Source organism: Amphiura filiformis, chromosome 5 (genome assembly GCF_039555335.1).
Source record: "Amphiura filiformis chromosome 5, Afil_fr2py, whole genome shotgun sequence".
NCBI lineage: Eukaryota > Metazoa > Echinodermata > Ophiuroidea > Amphilepidida > Amphiuridae > Amphiura > Amphiura filiformis.
Window position 1 is genome coordinate 24,975,228 of NC_092632.1, and position 27,674 is coordinate 25,002,901.

General features: G+C 36.1%; 1 protein-coding gene across 1 annotated transcript in view; it reads right to left on the reverse strand.

Annotated features, from left to right (window-relative positions):
* Nucleotides 1-27,674, reverse strand: part of LOC140152085 (ATP-binding cassette sub-family C member 9-like) — a 57,648-nt gene that overhangs the window by 16,757 nt on the left and 13,217 nt on the right. The window contains exons 6-17 of the mRNA XM_072174385.1: nt 20,122-20,289; nt 18,523-18,601; nt 18,212-18,308; nt 16,973-17,080; nt 14,403-14,568; nt 12,471-12,608; nt 11,951-12,182; nt 9,972-10,177; nt 9,618-9,781; nt 2,432-2,501; nt 1,208-1,365; nt 735-827 (exon numbers count right to left, since the gene is read on the reverse strand). Of these exons, the coding sequence (XP_072030486.1) occupies nt 735-827; nt 1,208-1,365; nt 2,432-2,501; nt 9,618-9,781; nt 9,972-10,177; nt 11,951-12,182; nt 12,471-12,608; nt 14,403-14,568; nt 16,973-17,080; nt 18,212-18,308; nt 18,523-18,601; nt 20,122-20,289 (1,679 nt within the window). The remainder of the gene's footprint in view (nt 1-734; nt 828-1,207; nt 1,366-2,431; nt 2,502-9,617; nt 9,782-9,971; nt 10,178-11,950; nt 12,183-12,470; nt 12,609-14,402; nt 14,569-16,972; nt 17,081-18,211; nt 18,309-18,522; nt 18,602-20,121; nt 20,290-27,674) is intronic.

Sequence of the window (27,674 nt, forward strand, 5' to 3'; positions counted from 1 at the left end):
AATTCTGTTGCTTCATTTAAGCAACAAGTTTTGGAGTTTTACCAGTCCAAATTTGCTCGCACCTTTGATGCAACTTCTGTTTGCACGTGGACCTCTTTTTGTAATTGTCCAAATTGCAGGCAAATGTAACTTACCTGCATTTTCCCCCTCTAATTTATTTTTCCCTTCCCTTCTTTTTTGGTTTTGGTGGGGCGGTCTTAGAGGTGCCTGGCACCTGTTCGCTCCAGCCATTTACTGGACTTTTTAAAACAAATGTTGCTTTCATAATATTGTGTAATTTTTGATGTAATTTATGTGCAATATTATATATTTCTTGTAATTCTGTGCCAGTGATAAAGTGTAATAAATAATAATAATAATTAAAAAAAATGTATAATGCATGTTGTTGTTTTTAAAACCCTTAACCATATTATGTTTATATGTATTATTATGTGCTATATTTTTATATTGTATATTATTTTTGTCACTCATAAGCCAGAATTGGCTGGTCTCTATGTGAGAGTGTGACGTTAATAAAGATTAAACTAAACTAATAAAGATTAAACTAAACTAAACTACTAAAATCAGAAAGTAGAATCTTTTCAAATGTCCACTCATCTACTTATATATAATGTTGACTCATCATAATTATATGTACATGTTGAAGACAAACAAAATGATAACTATAACATGCTGAGGGTGATATCATCCTGTTACTATGTTGATACTGCTTACAATGTTTTTACGTAAGTTACCTGTACGCCCGTAATGTTGTTAATCCGCCAAGAGTCTCAGAAAAATGAGCAAATACTGGTGATCTCGTAACACTGTCTAATCGCTGAAGCTCTCTAGGTTAAAAAACAAAATTCATCTTAGTATATCATAATTCGTTTTTATGTATTATTAATACTCAAAACGTCAGGATTAGTCTATGTATGCATGGCGTATGCAGAGAATCCCAAAATTGTCTAATAGCTTCGGGAAAAATTATTGAAAGTGCAACCTTTTTTTAATACAATAGTATAAATTTATAGCAGTCGCGACGCGTCGGCACTACTTCCCCACACTCTCATCTTGGTGTTGTTTATATAGGTACAATATGATAAAATTAGCAAAATACATATAAACATTAGTCTTTATTTATTAGTCTTTATTTATTAGTCTTTATTTTTTGCCTTGAAATAGATATAAACATTAGTTTTAGTTTTAATCCGAAATGAATACAAACCTAGAACTTCGAATAAAGTACACAGCTATAACGACATTCATTGCAACGATGGGGATGACTTCTGCGATAAATATAGGCGTTATGATCGAATTAACGATAAGTATAAAAACGAAGTTCCAAATGCAGTAAACTAGCGACCCGAGAGTAATAATCAATTTCTGTAAGAAATGAAATAAAGCTTATGGATAATGATAAAAAAAAATATACTTTTGGCATAATGTTTTGAGGCACATTTTGTTGGCGATCCATTCGATGGGTCAAATTATAGGCTTGTATTTGTACCTTAACTATTTTCGGCACTGTATAGCTAGTTTGGAAGGTGTTGTGACGATAATTCATTCGATAATTGATTATTGATCAAAGTGCAGTAAGCCATGATAACCAATCATCAAGTGAACTTTTATATCCGTGCACCAATTGCACTGAGTGAAGCGATGATTTGCTTGTGCGTGAATACGTCTTCACTCCTTGTTAACCCTGCGGCCGATGCAGACCTGCTTAGGAATGATGGCTCATGATGTTTAGTTAGGTTGGTAAACTTGTTAACGATTGTCATTATGTCTTGCACGTGAATCAAATTCATTATACTTTTTATCATGCGATGTAACTCTGGTAAGACTCATTATTAAAACACACACACACACCTTGTATTTTGATCAGTTTAACGTAAATTCATAATAAATTGTTATACTTAATTTCTGTTTCATCTTGTTTTGCATTTCGAGATAGTCATTCCCATTCCCGTTCATTCCCTCATCCCTTGGGACTCCAAATCTGGTACCTCGCTCTCCTTTCCCATGGACTAATTCCCCCAATTAAGATTCATAACAAAGGTAACCAATGAATGTAGCCCGACGAGAACTTTACCTTATCGACATACTGGATCTTCATTGAGTACTAAATTGGTAGCAGCCAGACGGGCATATGTAAATTTGTCAATATAACCAGGCCAAGATTAAGGAGGTACTACACCCATTGCATTTTTTTGTATTTTGTGAAGAAATGAGAAAAAATTGGACAAAGTGGTATGCAAAATGAAGGGGAAAATCTTCTCGTTCTATTGGTGGCATCGTTATCAATGTAGCTTACATGCTTTTAAAGGTAGAAGCCAAAAAGTGGTACATGACCTTCGAGACCCCTACCGACCATGGTTAAGTAGTATATTAGTTTCCTATTTTGTGCCACGGCAACTATTATAGCAATCGAACAAAATATGACGCTTACTGTATCAATAATTTGGGTGTCACTTGAAAATCTGTTTAGTATCCTACCGATTGGTGTCGTGTCGAAAAATCTATGGAAAAACGACAAAGTAATAGACAAAAGGATAAAGCAGACATACATCCACTCACATTCGACACACCCACTCGAATTGATGGACACATCCACATCCAACCGCACCCACGCCTTAAGACAATTTAGACACATAGGCTAAATATTGAGACAATTCTAGCTTATTTTATATTTTCTAGCGTAATAATAAAATCAAGGCGAGCGGGCAACAGAGCGACCACCATTTATGTGGGATTCGAGTGTCTAGGTTTTTCAAACTGATCTAGTACTGGTAGCATCGGTCTAAATTCTTCAAGCACCCCTTACCTTAGGCGGCGAAATTAGAGTCACGCGGTAGCCGTGACCAGCAAGTTTTAAAAAAAAGACTGATAAAGAAGACTAATAACAGATGCTCCCGCGAGACTATATTTACACCTAACATTAAAACACTTGACTTCTATTGTTCGATGTTATTTTTCGCTGGGTACAAAATGTATCTAAAAACCATGCTAAATTTTATTTACAGTCCCAGGTGTAATATCTTGACAACTCATTAATTCCAAAAGGGCCACCAATCCTACAGTCAATCATTGTTCGTAATAAACACATATTTTTGCTTCCATTTCACACGGCATTTCATAGCGAAAATTAGTGGCAAATCATACTGATCCAGAATTTTTGGACACTGCTACAGGTCTACCTGGTTATCACCTTCACACTACTTTTACAGATTCACTTCCAAATATACCCTAGCAGTTTCTGAGATACCCTACATACAAATTCTAAGCCCCATTCGCCAAAAAATCAAGTTTTTCACAATTCTTTTGTTCTTATCGGACGACGCATCCATTTATATAATAAATGCTGTATTTCGAAACAGTAATTTACAGCAGAGGCCCGTGGCCTAATGGTTAGGGCGCTGGACTCCAGATACGCTATCCCGAGTTCGAAACCCGGTGACCAACTGGGTTTTTTTCTCAATGTTTTATTAAACAATTTATTGTCATTATAAATCAAGGATAACATAATTTTAAACATCCAGTGCTATAGTGATATTTTTTTTAATTAAAGCAAGTTGTTTGATTCTCAGGGAAATTGTTTATTGTGTTAAGGGCCTATTTAAAAAAAGCATAGTGTGATACAACACCATCAAGGATCAAAAGAAATCTGAATAACACAAGAAACTAGATCAGGTATTATAGGGTATGCAATACGACGTTACTCATTGTTATTCTCATTTAAATATATTTTGTCCTACCACGGGCAAATTCGCATGATAATAGGACAATAAAACATGATTGTGATATGCAAAGAGCTTTTAAATAGAAATATGAATGGTTGTTGAATCGATTTAGAGACCTGACTCTCTGTCATCTTCAGCTATCGTAGAACATGACAATTGTCATACCGTCCCGGTAGGTTGATTACAAACACTCTGTACAGTCACCTACCTGGACAACCGATTCTTTAGAAATGCTTAGTCGCGCTAAAAGTCGATCGATACATGTTAAAATCAGCACAATTCAGAGATTTTTGGTAAGAAATTAATTTTCTCGGTCAAATATAAAGCAATATTTTTTTTTCTTCAGTAATGTCAGTTAAAAACTTGGTGCTTGGATATACATTTTTTTTAAAATCCTGGTGTTAAAATTAAGCATCAAATTGTATCTTTTAGTGTGATATTTTTTGATTTTTATAGGCCTTGAGTTCGCCTGCGAGCTTTTTACGGAATTGATTTTTAGCGTCTCAAACTAATATAGTTTGCTAAAGAAAGATATTTCCCACCTCTGTAAAGCACATCGTGTGGGTCTATATATTATAGTTTTGTCAGAATTTCCGTTTTTATTTTACCCTTTTTCCCTTCATGCTCTGAAAATGTCAAACTCGGTGCTTTTATCTCGTGCGCAACCAGCAGAAATAGTCGATATTTTCATTGTTGTCATCCAGGGCAATTTTCCATTGAAAAGCAAAGATCATGAAGATTGCCCGACTAGCGATTTGGTAGCCCAAATCCCCAATTGGTAAATGAGGTGAATTTTAAAAATTTGCTCCCGTGATAGCCTGCAATTTCAATTTATATGCATTCCATGATTATGAAAACCATTTTGTCTGTCTGTGTGTTTGTTTACCTAGGTTAGTCCGTATTAAGAGACGCACGCTTGAGGTTCATGAAAATCCACGGTCCAAACCTAGAAAAATTAGCGTGTTATTATAGGGATTTTAATCTTCTGTCCCTCCTATCTCCATGTGAATTTTGTATGACCCCCCCCCCGCCCCCCCCCCCCCCCCCCCATCGCGGGTTGCCATTTTCATTACACCCTTCAGACTTGTGTTCGGGTTTCTGTAGAGATTCATCAGTGTTCGGGTTTGTTTTTAATTTGACATGTAGGCCTAACCATATTTGTCATAATTAAGCGCTATACCTAAATGTTTAGCTATGCTATATATTATTATGTAATATCATGTACATGTAGGCCTATAGGGTGGGGTGGGTGCAGAGGTGTGTAAGGTGGGTAGTGGGGGTGTATGTAGGGAAACTTTGGTCATGATGCAGTCATGTCTACAGTAGAATTCATCTCGACCTTTGCAGGACTTAACCCCATTAAAAGCTATTAAACCAAGATAACACTCATTGAAACAGCTCAACTGATTAAATCGGATCTTCTCTGGCTGTGCACATGTGACTGTTTTCATGTGCGATATCGCAATAAAGTTTGTATTAAAGCTTCAGTTGGGTAACCGATTATAAAGGAAACGAAAGGAAACAATGGTATGTGTACCATTGTTCACGAAATGAGACAATGGCGTGCTTTTTGTAAACCAGCATTCTTGAAAATGAGCAACATAATGATTGTTGACTTAACACGGTTTGGAAATAATTTCTTCCCATATTTTTGGTGTTATCTGTCGTTTACATATCCTTCCTAAAACACAAAAGTACGACCCTCTCCAAACACCTAAATTAGCTAAAAATTTAGGACATGTTACAAAACTATATTGTCTAGAATTTTAGAAGAGTACTTTTAATATTGGCCGGTTATTTTTCACACAGCGACGTTAAGTAGGCAATGTACTATTACCTATAACATTAACTAAAACACCAAAGTACGAATATTTCCAAACATCTAAATTAGCTAAAAATTTAGGACATGTTAAAAAACTATATTTTCTAGAACTTTAGAAGAGTACTTTTAATATTGGCCGGTTATTTTTCACACAGCGACGTTAACTAGTCATATCCCCATACTGTTAACGTAGGGCTATTTGTAGGGTCACGCGTCAATGGGAAAGAGCACTGTGTATTGTGTATAGGAAAACGGACAGTAACTGCAGTATGTGTGGTAATCAACACACTTTAACCATGACTTTCAATGCAAGGCTTATTGTTGCCACAAATGTTTTTTTTTCCTTACGGTTATTTAATAAGTTTTATAATCTTCCATGTTTAACCTGGTATTGTTTTGGCTGCTTCATTAGGGCCTATGACTTTCGGTGGGTTTCCAAAAGCAGTTTCAAACAAACACAAACAAAAGGCACCATACCCAGTCACCTTCATGACAATTGAAACACTACGTCAAGTATTAACATCCAAGTTATTCTGTTTTAGGCAAGCAATTTTAAATAATTGCTTGAACAGGTTTTTGTTTAAAAACAAAAACCTGTTTAAGTTAACAATGATAATGAACGGTTCTTATAAGCCACAATCTCTGATGGTTCTTATAAGGACAATCTATTTCTGGCGTTTAAATAACGAAAGTCTGGGGCGTTACGCCGGGGCGTTACGAAGGTTATTTCTTTGGAAGTGTGTTCCAAACAGTTTGCTTGATCATAAAACATACAGCGTAATATAATGTTTTGTAAAAGAAAGTTTTGTTTAAAATATTGCCCAATTGCATGTAAGCCTTCGGGCAAAGTTGTTTGAGAGGAGAAGCAAATTTCAACACATTGGTCCGAATCACTCACGTGATGATGAAATATCCTCATCGTGCTATAAACATGATCAGTATAGGAGCGCTATTAGGCCTGGGAATTTCGTTGCTATATTGAAGTTCTGGCAACACTGTATCATGCCGGTATTCCTATTAAACCCAGGGATATCGATCCACAATGCTAGTATTATTAGCCTTATATTTCACGCGTTGATTTTGAAAAAATTTCAGCCGGTGAAAAATGGTGAAATCAAAACGTAAATTCTGACAAAACTATGATATATCGCTCACGGTGATGTGCGTTAGAAAGTTGGGAAAAATCCTTCATTAGCGTACTATATTACTTTGAAAAGCTAAAAGGTTGATCCAAGAAAAGGCTCGCGGGCAGAGTTTAAGCCTATCAAAATCGAAAATCTTACACGAAATGACTGAATTTCACGCCTAAGTTTAACACTAGGATTTGAAAAAAAAAAAAGGTATCAAGCACTACAATTTGACCTGACATTTACTGAAAAAATGAAAATGATTGCATTTCATTTGGCCGAGAAAATTAATTTTACATTGAAAAGGTGTAACTCAAAATTTAGCTTGTTTCAACACCAAATTCGATCGTTTGTATTGCCACATTAAATGACTGAGTGAGCCTTGCTAAACAAAAGAATCGGTTGTCCAGGCTGCTAACTGTGTAGGTGTGGAAAATTGTTCTGCTAGTATGGAAGGCCAGCAGGAAAAAAATATCCAAATAACATTTATCATATATAGTACGGAAGCGTCTATGTTACACAACTTGACAAGATAATTATCTTGCCATGTCGACTTATTATCAGCATATTATGTCAACATGACGATATAAAATATCTCGCCAAGACAACTGAACAAACAAGTCAACATAATGACAAAAGTCGACATACCAAAAATGGATGTCGTCTTCGCGAAATAAATTATTATGCCAAGTCAATTTAGCAACAAATAAATGTCTACATAGCAGGATATTTTGTCACGTCAAGTTGACTTAACAAACAATAGAAGTCAACATGGTAAGATAAATTATCATACCAAGGAATAGTAATGTTTGACACCGTATAATTTAAATTATTGAAAAGCATCCTCGGGATGTAGAGGAGAAGAAGAACCACAAACCGCGAAATATGGATGTCCAACAAGTTTCAACTATAAATTAACCCTCGATAGAGGGCAAGGCTTGAAGGATAAGGAAAATTATAACCACGAACCGCGAAAGTTGCCTTAACAAACAATATAAGTCAACACGTGGTAAGATAAATTATCATACCAAGTAATTGTAATTTTTGACACCGTATAATTTAAATTATTGAAAAGCATCCTCGGGATGTAGAGGGGGGCGGCCCGAAATTATAGGGAAAATTAAAACCACAAATCTCAAAAGACCGTCGACAACCGCTGCTCAATAGGGATATCCAACTAGTTTGGCCCGCAGGGCTACAAAGAACCACAAACCACGAAATTTGGATATCCAGCTAGATTGCCCCGCAGGGCTATAAAGAACCACACACCGCGAAATATGGATGTCCAACAAGTTTTAACTATAAATTAGCCCTCGATAGAGATAAAAAACGACAACAACTGCCGCTCAATAGAAATATCCGACTAGATTGGCCCGCAGGGCTACAAAGAACCACAAACCGCAAAATTTGGATATCCAACTAGATTGCCCCGCAGGGCTATAAAGAACCACACACCGCGAAATATGGATGTCCAACAAGTTTTAACTATAAATTAGCCCTCGATAGAGGGCAAGGCTTGAAGGATAAGGAAAATTATAACCACGAACCGCGAAAGACCTCCAACAACCGCCGCTCAATAGAGATATCCAACTAGATTGCCTGCAGGGCTACAAAGAACCACAAACGGCGAAATTTGGATATCCAACTAGATTGCCCCGCAGGGCTACAAAGAACCACACACCGCGAAATATGGATGTCCAACAAGCTTAAACAATAAATTAACCCCGATAGAGGGCAGAGCTTGAAGAATAAAGGAATACCACGAACCTCGAAAGACCGCCAACAACCGCCGCTCAATAGAGATATCCAACTAGATTGCCTTCAGGGCTACAAAGAACCGCAAACGGCGAAATTTGGATATCCAACTAGATTGCCCCAGGGCTACAAAGAACCACGTACATTTTAGTTATAGGTCTAGCTTCATATACTCGTATTTTTTATTGTCATAAATCAAGGATAATGTTATTCAAACTTCTATTTTCGCTTTATTTGTCTTATGGAGTACTTCGTAACCGGATGACTTTTCAAGCTTGGAGCTACTCGGCTTCATTCATAAAAAGAAAGGAAATCTACCAAAAAACGTTGACAACGTAAAGAAAGCAGCAAGTTTAAAAAGCCCCACCTCGGCTCACTTTTTGAAACTTGGTCCTATTTGGAACATCAACAGCAAAATCGGCGTTCATATCTTATTTTTTTAAACAAAATGCAGCGTTTCCAACAAGTTATAACGTTTTAATAATAGCATGCCTGGCATTATATGCCTACTTGTTATTCATTTAATTCAATCATTAATCATGAAATTAATATTATAAAACATATATAGGATGTTGGCTTACCATGCAAGAGCAAGATTATAACCTTTCTGATCTTACAAAGTAATATCGCATCGGCACATTAAAGATACATAACACATCTGGAAATGTTTGAAGTTGATAATATTATGATAAAGTTTAAATCAGTCCCAGGAAATCAGTACGTTTTACAAATGGGACCAAGTTTCAAAAAGTGAGCCGAGGTGGGGCTTTTTAAACTTGCTGCTTTCTTTACGTTGTCAACGTTTTTTGGTAGATAGCCAATTACTCATTTCACAGTTTGTATGATCTAATCTGGCAATTCAAAGCCTGATTATAAACATTAACATTTCACATAACAATATTTCCTGGGGTATTTCCAAAATGATGTCATATTCATATTACATTGTAGGAATTGCCATACTGGTATTACATGACAAAGGGGATTCCCAAAATATCACCAACTCTATCTTGCAAGGGGGTTTTCCATCTCTCACATCTTTCATGCAATAGCTTTAAATAATGTACACAAAGATGGTCGATCAAATCACATCACACCGTTTCTATTCTGGTGTGGACTGTGAGAGCCGCACATTGCATTTCAAAGTGACAGGCGACAGGATTTCTTTATTTACACTACGGTTATTTACTGTACCTGTTTGGTGCTCTTGTAATATTTCTCAGCATTCGTAAGTACACAACGTTTGCAGCATTCCACGTAGAACACAGCGAACTAGTAATCATAACCATCGCCAGCACAAAACATGCACTTGCAAATCCTATATACGAACCTACATACTGTTGGTTGATACCTCCAACCTTAAAAATAAACACATACAAATAGCAATAATTTTAATAATAATACTAATACTAACAATAATACTAATATTATCAATAATAACATTAATAATAACATAATAATAATAATAATAATAATAATAATAATAATAATAATAATAATAATAATAATAATAATAATAATAATAATAATAATAATAATACTGCTGACCGTTCTGTTTTGGTCAAGTCCAGCTTCAGCCCAATCCGATAGCCAAAAATTTCTTGCTACGTTGAAAGCTTCCAGCAACATGTATGCAAATAGGAACGAAATCGCCCAAAACATGCCCATGTTGCGAGCATAATACAAATAAGTATCTGCAGAAACGGAACCACGTTCCAACTCTTCCGTTTGAATGAGCTTGCCTTTTGATGATTCTGTAAAAGAATTGTTCATTATTATCATTAATCACTCAATTATAGTACTTTGAAAGGAATTATATCGTTATGAATTCGGCAGACGACCAAATCCGGATTCGGCTTTTGGTAAATTCATTTTAGGCATGCATTACTTTTGAATTAGAGAACAAGGGATCAATGCTTTACCTATAGAGGGCAGCAAATTGATTTTTTTAACGGTTATCGTCTTTGACCGCACTGCGAGTCACCGTTGACTAACCCTGTATGCCGCCCTCTTTTGAATACTTACTCTGATCTTATCATCTGATCTCCGTTAAGATCTCTGCTGCCCTCTATTTTGTACAGCATTGATCCCTTATTCTCAAATTCAAAAGTAATGCATGCGTAAAATGAATTTACCAAAAGCCGAATCCGGATTCGGTCGTCTGCCAAATTCATAACGATATATTTGTGCTTTTTTAATCAATCTGACTTACCATAGAACATATTGTAATCAATATTGCAACCTGATTATCTATGATTTGAATTTTCTAATGTTCTAACGTTTTCTAATGTTTATCTTATGTTCTAAGCACCACGCCTGAAGCAATTCGTTAATCTGTTAAAACGTATGCTTATTTTTATCAAAAGCTGGAAAACTAAACTATTGGGCCCAAAGCAAGCCACTGTAAATTAAATAAAACATAAAACGACATAAGGCCAAAATACTTTTTACCCAATATACTTCAGCATAAGAAACACACTGTTTATATCAGTTAACAATATTTGAATCGTTAATGAGTAAGTAAAGTATGATCGGACAATGATCTTGCATATAAACATAAATGCATACAATCAACGGAATATAATGATTTTAAACAGTATTTATTTATCCGGTAGTCTTCTTCTTGTTGTTCAATGTAAATCCAGCAAACACAAAAAAAAGTTCTTAGAACGTTTATTCTAAAAGGTTTAATGACATTTAAATGTCGGATTATACACAGGTCATAAAAGCGATTTAAAGCGTTATTGTGTAATATTTTGGGCAAACATTTTTGCAAAATACTTTGGGCAAACATTTCAGCAAATTTTTGGGCAAATATTTTTGCAAAACATTTCATCAACACTTAAATAACATCATTCATTTAAATGTCGGATTATACACAGGTGATAAAAACGGTTTAAAGCGTTATTGTGTAATATTTTGGGCAAATATTTTTTGCAAAATACTTTGGGCAAACATTTCAGCAAAGTTTTGGGCAAATATTTTTGCAAAACATTTTATCAACACTTAAATAACATTCTGTTTAGAATTGTTCAACTTTTGTACCATATTTCACCCACAAACTAGATTACCTTTTATTAAATGCACGTAGACTATAACCACATTAACAAAGCTCTCAACAAAACAAGTTTAATAAATCTGCCATGAAAATATCTTGTTTCTGTCTTTATACCGACCTAATAAAACTATAAAGTCCAAGTTTAATGAAAAGATCATTTTGTCAAATTAGGCACTTGGTTTTCCATATTATCCAACGGAATGAATATTCTGGGAAATCTGGGGATTTCCCGATCCATAAATAGATCTGAATTTGTTACTGTGATTTCATGAGATAATGAAATAGCTTCAAATGTAAACAAAATTAAATACTCAACTTAAATTACTCAGGGAACATCACACTATGTAAACTTACCCATCTATACACAATTACTCTGTTTTATAGTTATTCCGTTTTACGCAGAATACTTTTTAAATACAAAAGGCATACAGATATTACCTTCCACATCCGATGTAGATTTTTTTCATACTTTGTTCCGGTTGACTTTTCAAAACAGACTCAGTGACCCGTCTCCGTAGCAGAGCTCTTTCGTCTGCTGCTGAATCCTCTCCAGACCCCGCTCCAGACAAACCATCAGATAATTCCGAATCAGTGGCTGCAATTACATCTTGTTGCCATTTTTGGTAAAGCCCCGGATCAGAACGGGCCATGTCATCAAAGTTTCCTTGGAAGGTGATTTGTCCTTCTTCCATTACTATGATCTGTAATAAAAATAATAATTTCAAAATCACATAACTAGTCCATTCATTTATGTGATTCATATTGTATCCCAGAATTCATTGATGCTATTTCTAGGGTAGGTGTCAGAAAGGCATGTCTGATAATTTCTTTTTCTTTTCTTTTTTCACGAATTATATGAGTTGTGTGATAATAAATCTTTACTATAAATAGAGATAGACGGCATTGGTTTATACTCTTTGCCAAACTGCAAACACACCCTATTTACTAATATACCGGTAATACTACTAACACGTAAACAGTATGCGTACCTTTTCAGCTTGTTGAAGATACTGCAGCTGATGAGTTACAAGAACCACAGTCCGATTTGCCTTTCGTAGCCTTCCCATGATGCCTTTACGAAACAAATAACCTCCTACATTTACATCCAATGCTGACAACGGATCGTCCTATATACATTTAGAAGGATATAGTTTAGATGGCATCATGGCATTCTAAGCTCACACGAAGATGTGAGCAAATGTGAAGAATCTGCCATGTTTACTATGACTTTTTCCAGGTAAAAAAGTTATGTAGCATATGACAGAGATTAATATCAATATTTGATCATGATCACTTTACTTTTGTAAGGTCATAGGAAATTCTTCAAATAGGCTTGTATATTGTATTTCTGTCCATTTCTGGGGTTATTTTTCAGCCCCGATTTCATAAATTTCCCGTAGGCTGATTTTCCTATAAGTTTGCATTGGTATGTTGCAAACTCCTAAGAAAGAAATATGGTACTTATTTCAACCTTCGAGTACAACATATACCTTAATGAATCTCGTCAATGCAGACAATTCGACGTGATTCTGCAGCCTCGGAAACGTCTATATCTATTCGGTATTTTGTCAATCTAAATTGACAAATTGACAAAACCTTCTACAGACATGCTGTCAGCGACGAAAACCAAATTTGCGAGTATTCAGTACATGACTCCTGTCAAAAGTGTCCAGCTTAGTGCTGAGTTCTGCTCATACTTGTCATATCTACCGAATTGATGTAACGGAATTTGTAAGCATAAATTATTTGATTATAGGCTTACCTATTCAACATAACGCCATGAAATTGGACACATAAAAAGACCAAACACAGGCCTTGCTCTGTGGTTTCTATGTTCTTGTGTTTGCATATTAGCTTATATTACATATTGATAAAGTTCGATGTAGTCCTTCATAACTATCAAACGTACGTTACTCTGTTAAAAACTCGATTCACTATCGATACAATCGATCCTACGGCTTTCAATGTAGGTGTTTAAAGTACGCAAAATGTGAATGACCAAGTGGGCTTAACGAAACCTTGACGAAACGACCATTTGAGTCAAGATGCAGTGGAACTCATTTTCAACGTATATTAGTTACAAAAGGGGTAGTTCATATTTTTTCAAATTACTTACTACATAACACGTTACAAAAACCTTTAATTAAAATATTTTTACAAAATCACATTTCACTAAACACTATGCGAAATTTTCTCTTCCGAAAACACCCACATTTTGTACCTTTCCGTTTCACTAAAGTCCATTCACGCCAGACGAAATCGGTCTAATTTTAAAAGTTTACATGTTGTTCATTCTCCACTTTGTTACATTATTCATCACCCTCTTTTTAAAAGCCGCACATTCTCCTATAAACCATAATTTAAACATCTTTAAACAAACAGACAAAGTTGCACATTTCTCAAAAAAATGCACATGAAAACTTAAATCTTAAAATTCAACATGTTAAAAGAGAAGAGGTGTATTATTCATGTAATGCAAGAACAGTACAGGTGTTATTTCATCTACATCGCCATTCGCTACGACATATTGCCGCAAAACCATGAAAACGAAACAAAACCAACTTGGCGAAGTCATTTTGGTAGCGATTGATCGTTATTTACAAAACCACATTTCGCGCGATTTGGGTCAAAGGTTGCGGCACGATTCCAGCTTGCCATGGACCATAGCGCTATAATGCCGACTAATGTGGACGCGCTGAGGGATTAGCGGAAAATTTGTAATTGCATCGGATATAAGCCTAGACAAAATATTACCGGTAATAACTGCATGTATGAACGCAGCTTATGTACTGCGAAATCAATTGTTATTGCAGTATAATCTTTCTGTATTTAGCCATTATAAACACGCTTTTTTTTAAATGGACCCCTGCTTTTTGCTCTCCATTATAACCCTATATTAAATTATCACGTAATTAACTTACCAGCAACACAATTGGCTTATTAGAGTACATCGTTCTTGCAACACTGACGCGTTGTTTTTGGCCACCACTCAAGTTGATTCCCTTTTCACCGATTTCTGTCATATCGCCTGCTGGTAAAATGCTGATGTCTTGTTCCAAGGCGCATGCGTCTATCACTTTGCGATATCTAATTAAACGAGTAAATAATTAAACTTGCATTGAAAAGGGTCAAGAGAATCGTCTTTGTTTACTCCACAGAACAGATATTCCGCGAGACTAAATAATAAATAAATAAATTGCGGTATTTAGATAGCCCCTTATCACAGATTTCGGAGTGTTCAAAGCGATGTAATTTCGCTGCCATGGTGAATCATCACAATCAGATCGCATCAACTAGGCATTGTGCACTTAGATTGTAACATCCACCTATTATCTGAGCTCCACAAATTCTATTGGGTGAAGGAGGTTCTTGATAACTAAACAACAAAAAATTTTTAAAGCAGGAGGATATCGCAGATCTTGCTGAAAACCTGCGAGAGCGAGCATGGAATCAGGATAAACCAAGTGTACAAGAGTCTTTGGGCCGCGCCGGGGCTTGAACCCGGGACCTCAGTGGTGCAAGGCGAGATAACGACCGCTGCGCCAACTCGCTCTCCAAAAATATTTACACGTAACATTAAAACACTGGAATTCTATTGTTTTATGATATTTTTCGTCGGGTATAAAATATATCTAAAATCATGAAGAAAATAGCAAGTTTAAAAGCCCCCAACTCGGCTCACTTTTTGAAACTTGATATTTTAAACATCAACAGCAAATCGGCGTTGTTATTTATTTTAACAAAATACAGCGTTTTCAACAAGATATAACGTTTTAACAATACCGCCATTACATACCTATTTGTTATTCGTTTAATTCAATCAATTCAATTTCAATTCAATATTTATTTCCATCAAAAATACAACGAATGCTTAATTGACACCAAAATGATTAAAAAAACAAAACTTATGAAGGAGATGCAACAAAGGCAAATGCCTGTAAAAGTGTTACATCACCTTACAAAAAATAAAACACACACACACATAACAACAAAACAAGACAAGTTCGGAAGCCTAACAAAGGATATGGGCCTAAAGCATTGTAAGTAGAGGATAATTTTGTAGCATAACCCCCGGCCGAAACACTTTTCACAAATTTCACAATAAACAAAGACACAATAAGCTTCCACACGCCCCCACCATCCAACCGAACAGCAACGTTTCCAAAGGGGGAGGGGGATGAGGAAAACGCCCTCAATATTTTTCAAAATTCTGTTTTTTACATGATCATATTGTACTTTATTATACAAACATACACTGTAAAAATCAAGATTATAGGTGCTGTAGTTTTGTCAAAATCTCGGATTTTGAATAAAACGCAGGAACCGTCGTTTCATTATTACGATGGAAATATTAGTCGAGCGCGTACACGAAGTTCACTACACAGTACGTACATGGCGTGCGGGACGCTTAATTTTTTTCTACAACCATAACGGGACGCAAAAATGTTATAACCCATAGGAACACATGGGTTAGGGTTATGGTTATGGTTATGGTTATGGTTATGGTTATAGGGTTATAGGGTTATAGGGTTATAGGGTTAGGGTAAGTGTTAGTGTTAGGGTAAGCATGGTAAGTGTTAGGGTTAGGGTTAGGGTTAGGATTTAATAAAATTTTGCGTCTCGTTATGGTTGCAGAAAAAAATTGCGCGTGCGGGACGGATATACACATCAAAGGATAGTACCGTAACACAACCGATGGAGTGATACACATTAGCGACATCGGCGATGGTAGTAAATTCCAATATTCTTTGCTTTACCTCAGATGTTCGGCTCAAAATTAAAAGGGGACATATCTGACAGTAAAAGCTAACATTTTATGGCAAAGAGATATTAATCTATTTTGTTTGAAAATGTTATAATATGGTTTTAACTGGAAATTTACCGACTCACAACAGTGGAATTTCTACTGCTCATTTGATCTAGAAGTTATTGACCTTGTTCAAAACACCCAGATTTCTGGAAAATAACTTGCAAACATTTTCAATATGAGATTCACATCCCAACAGATTTCTTTTGTTGGGTTCCAATTATTCGCCTGTGAATATGGTCCCGGAAGCTGTTCCGTGTCAGTACATTTTACTGTTGTGTCAGTTGGACAACTGCTTGGTTACTGACATGTGTTAAAAGTAGAGTATTGAAGTTATCCTGTGTGTATTTTTTGTTCATATACAGGCGAATAATTGGAACCCAACAAAAGAAATCTGTTGGGATGTGAATTTTGGTCCAGGAATGTGTTCCATGTCAGTGCATTTTGCTGTTGTGTCAGTTGGACAACTACTTGGTTAGAGTGTTTAGAGCAGAGTATTGAAGTAATCCTGTGTGCATTTTTTGTTCATTTTTATGGAGAGGATTTTAAGATATGACCTTGTGAAAAATTATAAGTTTCTTTTTGAGGCCAGTTTATATACCTGTGGGTACTGCCCATTATATGATTGGTTATTCTTTAAATATGACAATAATTATAATTTAAGTACAGCATTTACGTACAAACCTTCCTTTATTATAAGTTATCCCAAATAACACATTATCCCGTAATGTTGCGTTCATTAGCCACGCTTTCTGTGCTCCAAAAGCAACACCAGTAGAGGACGATGAGTCAGTCTCATTTCTGAAACACCGAAGTCACAAAAAATTAATTACTTTAATCATGTTTATCCTTCGTGTGAAAAAAAACCACGAATAAAAGGAATTCTTGATCGGAGTGCTGATATATAATTTGAAGCGATTTGACGTAGACGCGGGTTGAATAGTAACCTTAACACCCTGATGGTTTTTTTTTGCTATTCCCCCCCAAAAAGAGAAGATGAAGGAGGAAGTCACTTGGTACCCCCGGAATTCGAACCATAAACCCTTTCCAAGCACACGATCACCGACCGAGTAGCCACGGGGGTGTCGCTGGCTTAGGGTGATTGAGTCATGTGTCGTCACGTAGGATTCTTGCATGCGTGTTAGATTTCCGTGTTAGATTTGCTTAGATTTGGCAGTATTAGGGTGGGTTAATATAGCTTATACTGACTCAGCACGTTGCATTTGAATGTGTATATTTAGTTGGTAAACCAACTTTGTCTGCTCTAAACTGTTGTTACCATTTTCCAATAAATACAACGTGATCTTCCAACCGACCTGCAAAATACGTTCGAGTACTTGATCTTATTCACATGTTTTAACCACACCACAAGTTATAATATAGTTATCTATGTATTTCGTACCAATCAATGTTGGAAGAACATAATTAAACTGATGGTGAGCACATTGTGCATCCAACATTGCTAAAAATGGTATCATTTTTCAATTAGGCTGTTGAAGCATATCCTGCAAATCATAGACTGAAGTAAGTGTTGATTCTTGTAATCTCTGTACCTACGATGTGCAAGGATCGCAATACCGGTTGGTGATATGGACTTGTGACATGTCGTAACTTTAATTTCTACTCAGGAAACTGTCGCTGATAGAGTGCGTGGCACGCGAAGCTGGAAACCCGGGGTTAAACTTCTTTGTTATCTTTCCTCTTTCTTTTCCGATAGTTAATAACCGTCAGTGTTAGAGATAATACTGTTGTTTACAATTCAATAGATTTCGCAGCAGCTTTGTAAATAGCTAAAAATCTGATTATATTCAAATTAATGAAGGACCACGTAACAAATTCTACATGATGGAAGTGATGCGGGAAGGGATATAATGAATCGAATACATATTTTGGGAATGAATAACTCACCCTCTTGTACCAAATGTTATAGATCCTTTAAGAGTTGTCATTTCACCAAGAATGGCAGAGAGTAACGACGATTTACCACTACCAACACCTCCTACAACCATCGTTAGCTCGCCTATAATAATGTCAAGCCATAAAAAAACATTTGCTTAAAATAGTTTTATAGTCTAACAGATCATTCTAAATAATGAGTTGAATATTTTGAAGAATGTATCCTGTATTAAAGATATTTAATTTACAGAACATGATTACAGCCTGAGCATGCTGAAGTAGTCATTTAGGCCTATGTATTAATGATACTTTCTCAAATACAATGTTTTAGTAATTACCATAGGGTATTTCCAAATTGATGTTTTTGAGAATTGATGCAGAGCTGTCACTACCCCACATGAAATATCCATTTACAATCTGGAATCAAGTCAAGAGAAGGCACATACTTCATTACAGTGGCGGCGGAACGATTTTGAAAATGGTTTAAATTAAGGCCCAAATTGAAGCCATTCGTGGGTAAGTTTTCACTATTATTGTATAAATTATTGCTTTTAGTGTTGGATGTCCAAAGCAGAAGCGAAAAGGGGAATTTGTTTATCCATACGCCTACACACTGTGTATTAACACAGGGAAGTTGGAAAAATGTGCAAAATGAAGGACCAATTGATGCCATTTCGTGCATCATTTTTACACTTTAAGAATAGAAAGTTGATTACTTATGTTCACCCAGACATGTTACACACAGCACATTATGGGTTAAAAGTGGGGGAGGCGGTCAAAAAGTGGCCTCCTGCCCCCCCCCGGTTCCGCCGCCCTTGGTTCATTAAATAAAAGTGTCACCACTGGCTCCCGGCTACGGGGGCATACGGGATCACTTGGTTGAAGTGGTAATCGCTCATTTCAAGAGATATATTTACAAGTTGTTTATAAAATGTTTTAACAATAGTTTGGTTAGTTGATTCTAATCGGCCTATGCCTAAAAAATACCATTTCCTACGAGGACCATACTTTCTTTTTGATTTTGAAAGCATTAGTCAAGTTACATAAAGTAGTGCGAATAAATGGGCTCAAATATGATTACAAAGGTGGTTTCTAGAAAGGGATAAATTTATTTGTTGCAAAAGGCATGATATAAAATAAATAATAAAATAAATAGAAAGGCTTGTAAAATAAAATAAATCCGTCACATTCTAAGATTCTAAACATGAGTTATTAACTGAAGGATTTTGGTGGAATTTGGGGATTTCGGCCACCATCCTGGATTTAAGGAAAAATGGAGGTGGCCCTTTCTCTTATTTTACTTCTTTCATCCAAAGTAACATAATGTCATGTATGGTCTTGGTAGGAAAAAGTGTTAGTTTTTGCCTTGGATTACCTTGTCTAATAGTTATTTCAAAATACCTTAAGCGCGTAAGTACACTTTAAACCTCTTGTTAACCGCGTTGCTTCTTGGTCAGTTTGGGACAAGACACTCTCACAATCGGTACCATTAGCATGGAGAATGGGAGTGTTTTCGTTGGCATAGTAATTCTGCCGCTTCTTTTGGTGTACGTGATCAGTAGGCTTTTTCTGAAACAAGACGTTATTATTACGTTTTAGGAAAATAATTTGTTTGATGTATGATAGTAGCCATGAATGTTCTTCAACTATTAAAACCAAAAGGAACTGTTTTTGGGTCACTGCGTTTTAAAAAAAATCATTGTAATTAATAAGAGTTGTAGCTTCGGAAATGCTCAAAAATGGCATTTTGCCGGATTTAATTACAAATTCATAATTAAGAAAGTAAATGAGATATTCCAATTAAAAAAAACATGGTGGCCCTTTCTCTTCTTTTACTTCTTTCATCCAAAGTAACATAATGTCAAGTATGATCTTGGTAGGAAAAAGTGTTAGTTTTTGCCTTGGATGGACCTTGTCTAATAGCAATTTCAAAATACCTTAAGCGCGTAAGTACACTTTAATCCTCGTGTTAACAGCGTTGCTTCTTGGTCAGTTTGGGATAAAACACTCTCATAATCGGTACCATTAGCATGGAGAATGGGAGTTTTTTCGTTGGCAAAGTAATTCTGCCGCTTCTTTTGGTGTACGTGATTAGTAGGCTTTTTCTGAAACAAGACGTTATTAATACGTTAGTTATGTAACTAGTACACTGGTGACTAAATCTATAATTCGGATGTCTACACATAAAAGTGTGCGGAGCAATTAGAAATTGGTTGGTCGCCACCCCAACTATATGCCTTTACCACAACTAAAGCTAATCTATAATTTGAGGGGTACTACACCCCTCGACAAATGTGTGTCTATTTTTGCATTTTCCTCAAAAACTAATAACACAGTGGTAACAAAAGTTATGTATATTATTGGGGCAAGGAATCCAATAATCCTACACTGGAATTTTAGTGACTTAAGACAAGCGGTTCGTTATTTATGATAAGAAATAAGGTACCGCTAGGATGTACCTCATTTCCTATCATATATGAGCCGCTTGTCTTGAGTCACTGAAATTTCAGTGTAGTAATTGGATTCCTTGCCCCAATAATTTGTTACCATTGTGTTATTATTTTTTGAGAAAAATGCAAAAATAGTCACAAATTTACCACAGGGGTGTAGTACCCCCTTAAACATAATCAAAATCTCCTAACCTAATTCTTCCCTAGTTCCTTTCTCAACTCAGTAATATGTAGCATAAGGCAAAAAAAGTGTTTGTTTGCCCAGACACGAACCGACCAAAAAAATCAAAAAACTTCAAACAGTTTTTTTTTACAATGATATAAAAATAAAGAAAATGATGTTTTTTCCTATAAATATGCCAAATAAAACTTGAAAGTTAATATTCCTGGCAATCACAGATTTCATTTTCCCATTTAGCCTCCCCAACAATATTTTGCCATCAATCAACATTGCGTGTGTCGGTAGAATGTCATTCAGTGACAGTGATGATATCGGTAAGCTTTAAATGAAGTCGGCTTCGATTTTTTACAAATCTGGTTAGTAAAATTGCTCAGCAACCACTCTTTTGTGCCGAATAACTTGATAAATATGTCACCACTAATATCCAGTATGACAAGTATGGTCGGGGATTTTTAATACAGGCTTCCAGCCCGTCACCCTTGCAACAGGTCATGCTTTGATACTGAATTACCTAGCTGGGGGTTTACAACCCCCCGAGCTAGGTACTGTTTTGCTATCCGATCTTTACCTAGCTGGGGGTTTACACCCCCCCCCAGCTAGGTACTGTAATGCTATCCGATCTTTCTTCTTTCTGGCAATAAATTTCAAAATGCTTCTCCTCCTACATGTTACAGCCTACAGTTACATAACTTGCACATATGTATCGGCTATATCCAGTGCCCATGGGGTCTAAACAGAATTGGGGTAAATGGTCATTAAAGGGGCATTTCCTGTATTTAACCAAGTACCTTCAAAATGCTTCTTCTGCCACATATTATATAGTACAATGATGTCATTTGCATATATGCATCGGCTATACCCCACGCCTAGAACTTGCATACAGAATTGGGGTCAAAGGTCATTAAAGGGGCAAAATCTTACAATTGCATTATCTGGACATCTGTAAGTGGTATGGGGCTCAAACTCGGTGACAATAAACTGAATGATCAGGGGGACATTTTGGAACACTTTGCAGGGGTCAGGTCAAAGGTTATCTGGGTCAAATCTTATAATTTCATTTTCTGGATATTTGTAAGGGGTATGTGGCCCAAACTCCGTGACAACAAATCTCATGATCAGGGGAACATTTTGCAGGGGTCAGGTCAAAGGTCATGCAGAGGTCAAATCTTATAAATGTATTTTTGGACATCTGTAAGGAATACAGGACTCAAACTCGGTGACAACAAACCTCATGACCAGGGGAACATTTTTGGAACATTTTGCAGGGGTCAAATACCTCCACAACACCAACACGCCCCAGCTAGGTTTGTGGTCTATGACCACCATTTGCCACTAGTTCTTTCTTTTTCTTCTTCTTTCTTCTTCTTTCTGGCAATAATTTCAAAATGCCTCTACTCCTACATGTTACACCCTACAATTACGTAACTTGCACATATGTATCGGCTATGTCCAGTGCCCATAGTGTCTAAACAGAATTGGGGTCAAAGGTCATTAAGGGGACATTTCCGGTATATAACCAAATACCTTCAAAATGCTTCTTCTGCCACATATTACATAGTACAATGATGTCATTTGCATATATGCATCGGCTATACCACACGCCTATAACTTGCATACAGAATTGGGGTCAAAGATCATTAAAGGGGTAAAATCTTAAAATTGCGTTATCTGGACATCTGTAAGGGGAATGGGGCTCAAACTTGGTGACAACAAATCACATGACCAGTGGAATATTTTGCAGGGGTCAGGTCAAAGGTCATGCAGAGGTCAAATTTTAGAAATGCATTTCCTGGACATCTGTAAGGGTACAGGGCTCAAATTTGGTGACAACAAACTTAATGATCAGGGGAACATTTTGGAACACTTTGCAGGGGTCATGCCAAAGGTTATCTGGGTCAAATCTTAAAATTACATTTTCTGGACAATTGTAAGGAGTACGGGATTCCAACTCGATGACAACAACCTCATGACCAGGGAAACATTTTTGGAACATTTTGCAGGGGTTTGATACCGCCACAACACCAACACGCCCCAGCTAGGTTTGTGGTCTATGACCACCATTTGCCACTAGTTTATATTGAATCTTTATCAAGCTTTTGTTTCCAAAGATATTAAACTTATGTTGGTAAGGTTGACATACATTAAAGTTTGACACAAGTACAAAATGTAATGTCATATATTTTCTCTTACCCCACCTGCTGCAACACGCGTACAAATCTTAAGACAAAAAATAAATAAAAGTAAATCAACCTCCCGACCCACTCCTTTCTACCCCTTGTTCATGCTGTTTGGGCAAACAAACACTTTTGTTTTGGCCTAAGGCAAAATATATATTTTTCTTTTTCGCATCAGCAAATATGTTTACTGTGGCTGTCATCACTGATGTGGAGCTTGCCTACTCTAAAACTTACAGTGAATTGTGACAGGCACTGGTGGAATCAATTGAGTTACCATCAAAACCTAAAGTGCTGGTATTATTTTGTGTCAAGTTTGACGCATGGATGCCATTGATTTGTGGAAGAACCACCCAAGGTTTCCCCACCCCTTTATGATGCAGCCTATTAACCTAACTCGTCCATAGTGATGACTATAGACCACTTGGCATGTGACGTCATTGCTCGGCAGTATGCGCGCGCATTATGGCAATTTCCATTGTTCGTTGCCCTGCAGTGTGCGTACGCATCGTAGTCTGCTAAGGGCACGTGCATTTTAAATCGCCCGCCACATTTCATATAGTACAGGAAAGCCATTGAACAGTGTAGCGGCTCATTCGAGCATATCGATAGACGAGTCCCTCGCCTTTGTTGATAAACAGTAATGTCAAGTGATCTATAGACGCAACCATTTAATTTTTGTTCAAATGTTCATAAAAAATAAAATATAAATTATGAAATGAGATTCAATTTGTGCCATATTTCTCCAGCACTCGCGCACACAGCCAAATTAAAAAGTCGCCACTAGTTCCGTCCCCATTTAATCTGATGAATTTATGGCAAAATAATTTATATAATAATTTTCTATACACTTTCCTTGCACGAATTTCCAAACAACGGTTCCTAAGCTCACGATGATTAAACTTTTGATATCAAATTTGGTATCAACCTTCGAAGAAAGGTGCATAAAAATTATTATATAAATTATTTTGCCATAAACTCATCAGACTCTGATTAAATGCGGATGGAAGTAGTGGCGACTTTTTTTTTAATTTGGCTGTGTTTATGTTCAATGCCCGCGCGGGATCCTTACCCAAATATTATTTACATCACTTAATCCTAGCCTTAATCATGACCATAATAACCCTTGGGTGTCGGAAAGGGGTTTTAAATTTACTGGGTCACAAAATATTTGTAACACAATAGGCATTCAAACGGATTTCCATCTTTTCGCCAGAGTAAGCACTGGAATAGGGTCTTGGTATCACATATTCCAAGTGACAACTTCCATCAACATGATCAACATGACCAATGTCCAACTTAAAATATGCGGAATGCTGTTTTTTTTTTCAGGAATGTTGCAATACTTTTGTGTAGTGTGTGTACAAAAAGAATGCAGATGCAACCATTTAATCAGTTATTTTCACCCTGTTTATCATAAACAAAGACAACTATGTCAACATAAAAATCAGCAGCTAATTTCAAGACCCTTTAGTTCTAATCTAAGGGTAGACGAGGTATTGTTGGTCGAAGCAACCTAAAAAACGATTTCCATTATCTAGATCAATATATTATTGAAAAATAACACCTTGATGTTTTGCAAAAGTTCATTCTACAAATCGTATACTTTGCAAACTTGCTTAATTTATTGTTGTTAATGAGTTATGTACGTTTTACAAAAGTGTTGTTATTTCAGCCCTCTTTACAATATAACTCAAGAACCACAGCACCTATAAAAGTATATCTGTGATATTTTAATTCTTCTACACGCTCGCTATGAATTGAGCAATGCAGTTTTTGCCAAATCACAACAAATCACAAAATGTTTCCTTGCCCCCACCAACCGACCAAATATTGGCCAAAATAAGGGTATGCCCTTTTCAAACATTTTTTCTAGATTGTAGTTTATAATTTTGATGGTTTTTATTACTTTTTTATGTGTAAATTTCATTTCAAAGCTATTTTGGCCATGACAATCATTCCCGTAATCTCATATAACATTTCATAATTATTTCTATTCCTGAATCCTTGTATCTTACGCGCCTTATGCCTGTAAGTATTAAGTCACCCTTTTAGTCTTTGTTTCTTGACCGTTTTCAACGAATGAGGTCTTCAATCCGAGATATAAAATGCAGCTACTGGCTGCTGGATCTAATTGTGACATATTTGTCTCTGTTTAGACTTTAAAGGGGTGAAGATAAATGGTATATTAATTGCAAATCAGTGGATTGTCTTATATATGAGTTATAAGGAGTGGGTTTTTTAATAGATCCATACAAGACCCAGCAAACACAAAACGTTTTCGACATCATTCGCAAAAGGTTATGAAAGGTTATCAGAAAACATTTAAATGTCGGGTTATATAAAGGGTATATTAAGGGTATAAAACGTTTTCATAACATTAAAAACATGTTTTGATAATCTACTGACCAGCAATCGCAAAATGTTTTACAGAAAACGTTTAAATGTCGGGTTGTATAAATGGTATAAAACGTTTTAATAACATTTATTGCAAATGATACGAACATGTATATCCCCGTACCTGAAAATTATGATACTGATGATGTTTTGCCTAGAAAATCTAAGGACGATACTGTCAATAATTTTGGAAGGAAATTATTAGACTTTTGTAAAACAACTGGTATGCGTATTTTAAATGGACGTACAGAGGGTGATAAAGAAGGTCATTTTACTTATGTTTCTCACACAGGTCGTAGCGTTGTTGATTATGCAATTTCTTCCATTCACTTTATGCATTCAATTGTGTCTTTTACAGTGGAGTCGAACCCAGAGTCTGATCACATGCCTATAACTACTGTCATTTCTATCGATACAGGTGATCTTCATAACAATAATCCGGATATTATGAATACATTCAACCCATTAAAGTACATATGGAATGCCAGACATAAAGATTCTTTTTATACCAAGGTTAAACAGGGATATAAAGGGATAGGCATCGTAGCTATTACGTAACACACCGAATGATGTAGTTTAACTCTAGACAATAGGCGCCATATTGCAGGAGGGTTAGAGTTCATAGAGGAAACGTTAAAGGTTAGTAGATTAGGTCACCCAGGCACATCACTAATGTGTTTCACGAGTTGTAATACCGACAGGTAAAAACATTGATTTTGTAAAATTCTCCTGATTTTTAAAATTACTAAATAAGGTTAGTACTTCAAACCATTCTTTGATGAATCTATGCAATATGACGGTAATTTTTGAAACATCTAAGAATCAATCTTAAACATCTTCATGATATTCATTTTTTTGCGCCTGGTCAAAGCATGCTCTTGCGCTATCCACAGACTATCCGGTGGAAACTTCAAAGCAACGATCATGCGTTAATATTTACAAAATGGCGAATGATGTAGTTTAAGTCGAACAATAGCGTGACCGGCGTGACGTAGTTTTTGGCATTGTTCCTATATGCACTTTCACCCTCCTGGGTTAAATCACTGGTTACAGGTGTTTTTGAAAGTGTGTCATATGATAATGTTAGTGATTGTGTAAAAAAACTATGCAATGTTTTCTATGACGCTGGCAGAGCGATGAAATGTAATCAGAAAAGTAGCAAACGAAATAGTGTACACACAAATTCTAAAGTGTGGTATGATGATGAATGTAAAAGGTTAAATCTAACAAGAAAAACAACATTAAACAGCTTCCGTCAGAGTGGTTCTCAAAATGATCTTGATAATTATTTAAAGTGTAAACGTGCTTACAAGTCTACTTGTAGGCGTAAGAAGGACTTGTTTTTGAAAGATAAAAAAAACATGCTTTATAACGCTATTAAATGTAAACAAGATCTATGGAATGTGTTTTCAAAACTCAAACCTAAGAGCCCAGAAGTAGGGGATCTCATCAGTGCTGCTGATTGGTTTAACTATTTTAAATCACTGTTTGCTATATCTAATGATCGTGATACAGTGGCTGTAAATTATTTGATGCAAGCAAACAATTATTATGATGGTTCATCTCTGAATACGCCTATAACTGAAGAAGAAGTTGCCAGTGCTATTTCTCTTTTAAAAAATGGTAAAAGTGCTGGTATTGATGGCATTCCAGGTGAAATGTTTAAATGTTGCAGTGACATTTTGGTTCCAATTATCACTAAGATTTTCAATGCTATCTTTACAATGACGAGGATTCCTGATGACTGGAAAAAGGGCATTATAGTCCCAATTCACAAAAAAAGGTTCTTTGAAAGATCCAAATAATTATCGTGCAATTTCTCTCCTTTCAATTTTCAGTAAACTTTTTACACGTGTTCTTAATACTCGTCTTATGAATTGGACACATGAGTTCAATGTTATCACAGAAATGCAAGCTGGATTTCGAAAAGGTTACAGCACAACCGACCATATTTTCATGATGCAGTCATGTCTACAGTAGAACTCATCTCGACCTTTGCAGGATTAAACCCCATTAAAAGCTATTAAACCAAGATACCACTCATTGAAGCAGCTCAACTGATTAAATCAGATCTTCTCTGGTTGTGCACGAGTGTCTGTTTTCAATGTGCGACATCGCAATAAAGCTGGTATTATAGCTTCAGTTGGATAACCGATTATAAAGGAAACGAAAGGAAACAATGGTATGTGTACTTTTGTTCACGAACTGAGACAAAGACCTGCTTTTTGTTAACCAGCATTCTTCAAAATGAGCAACATAATGATTGTTGACTTAACACGGTTTGGAAA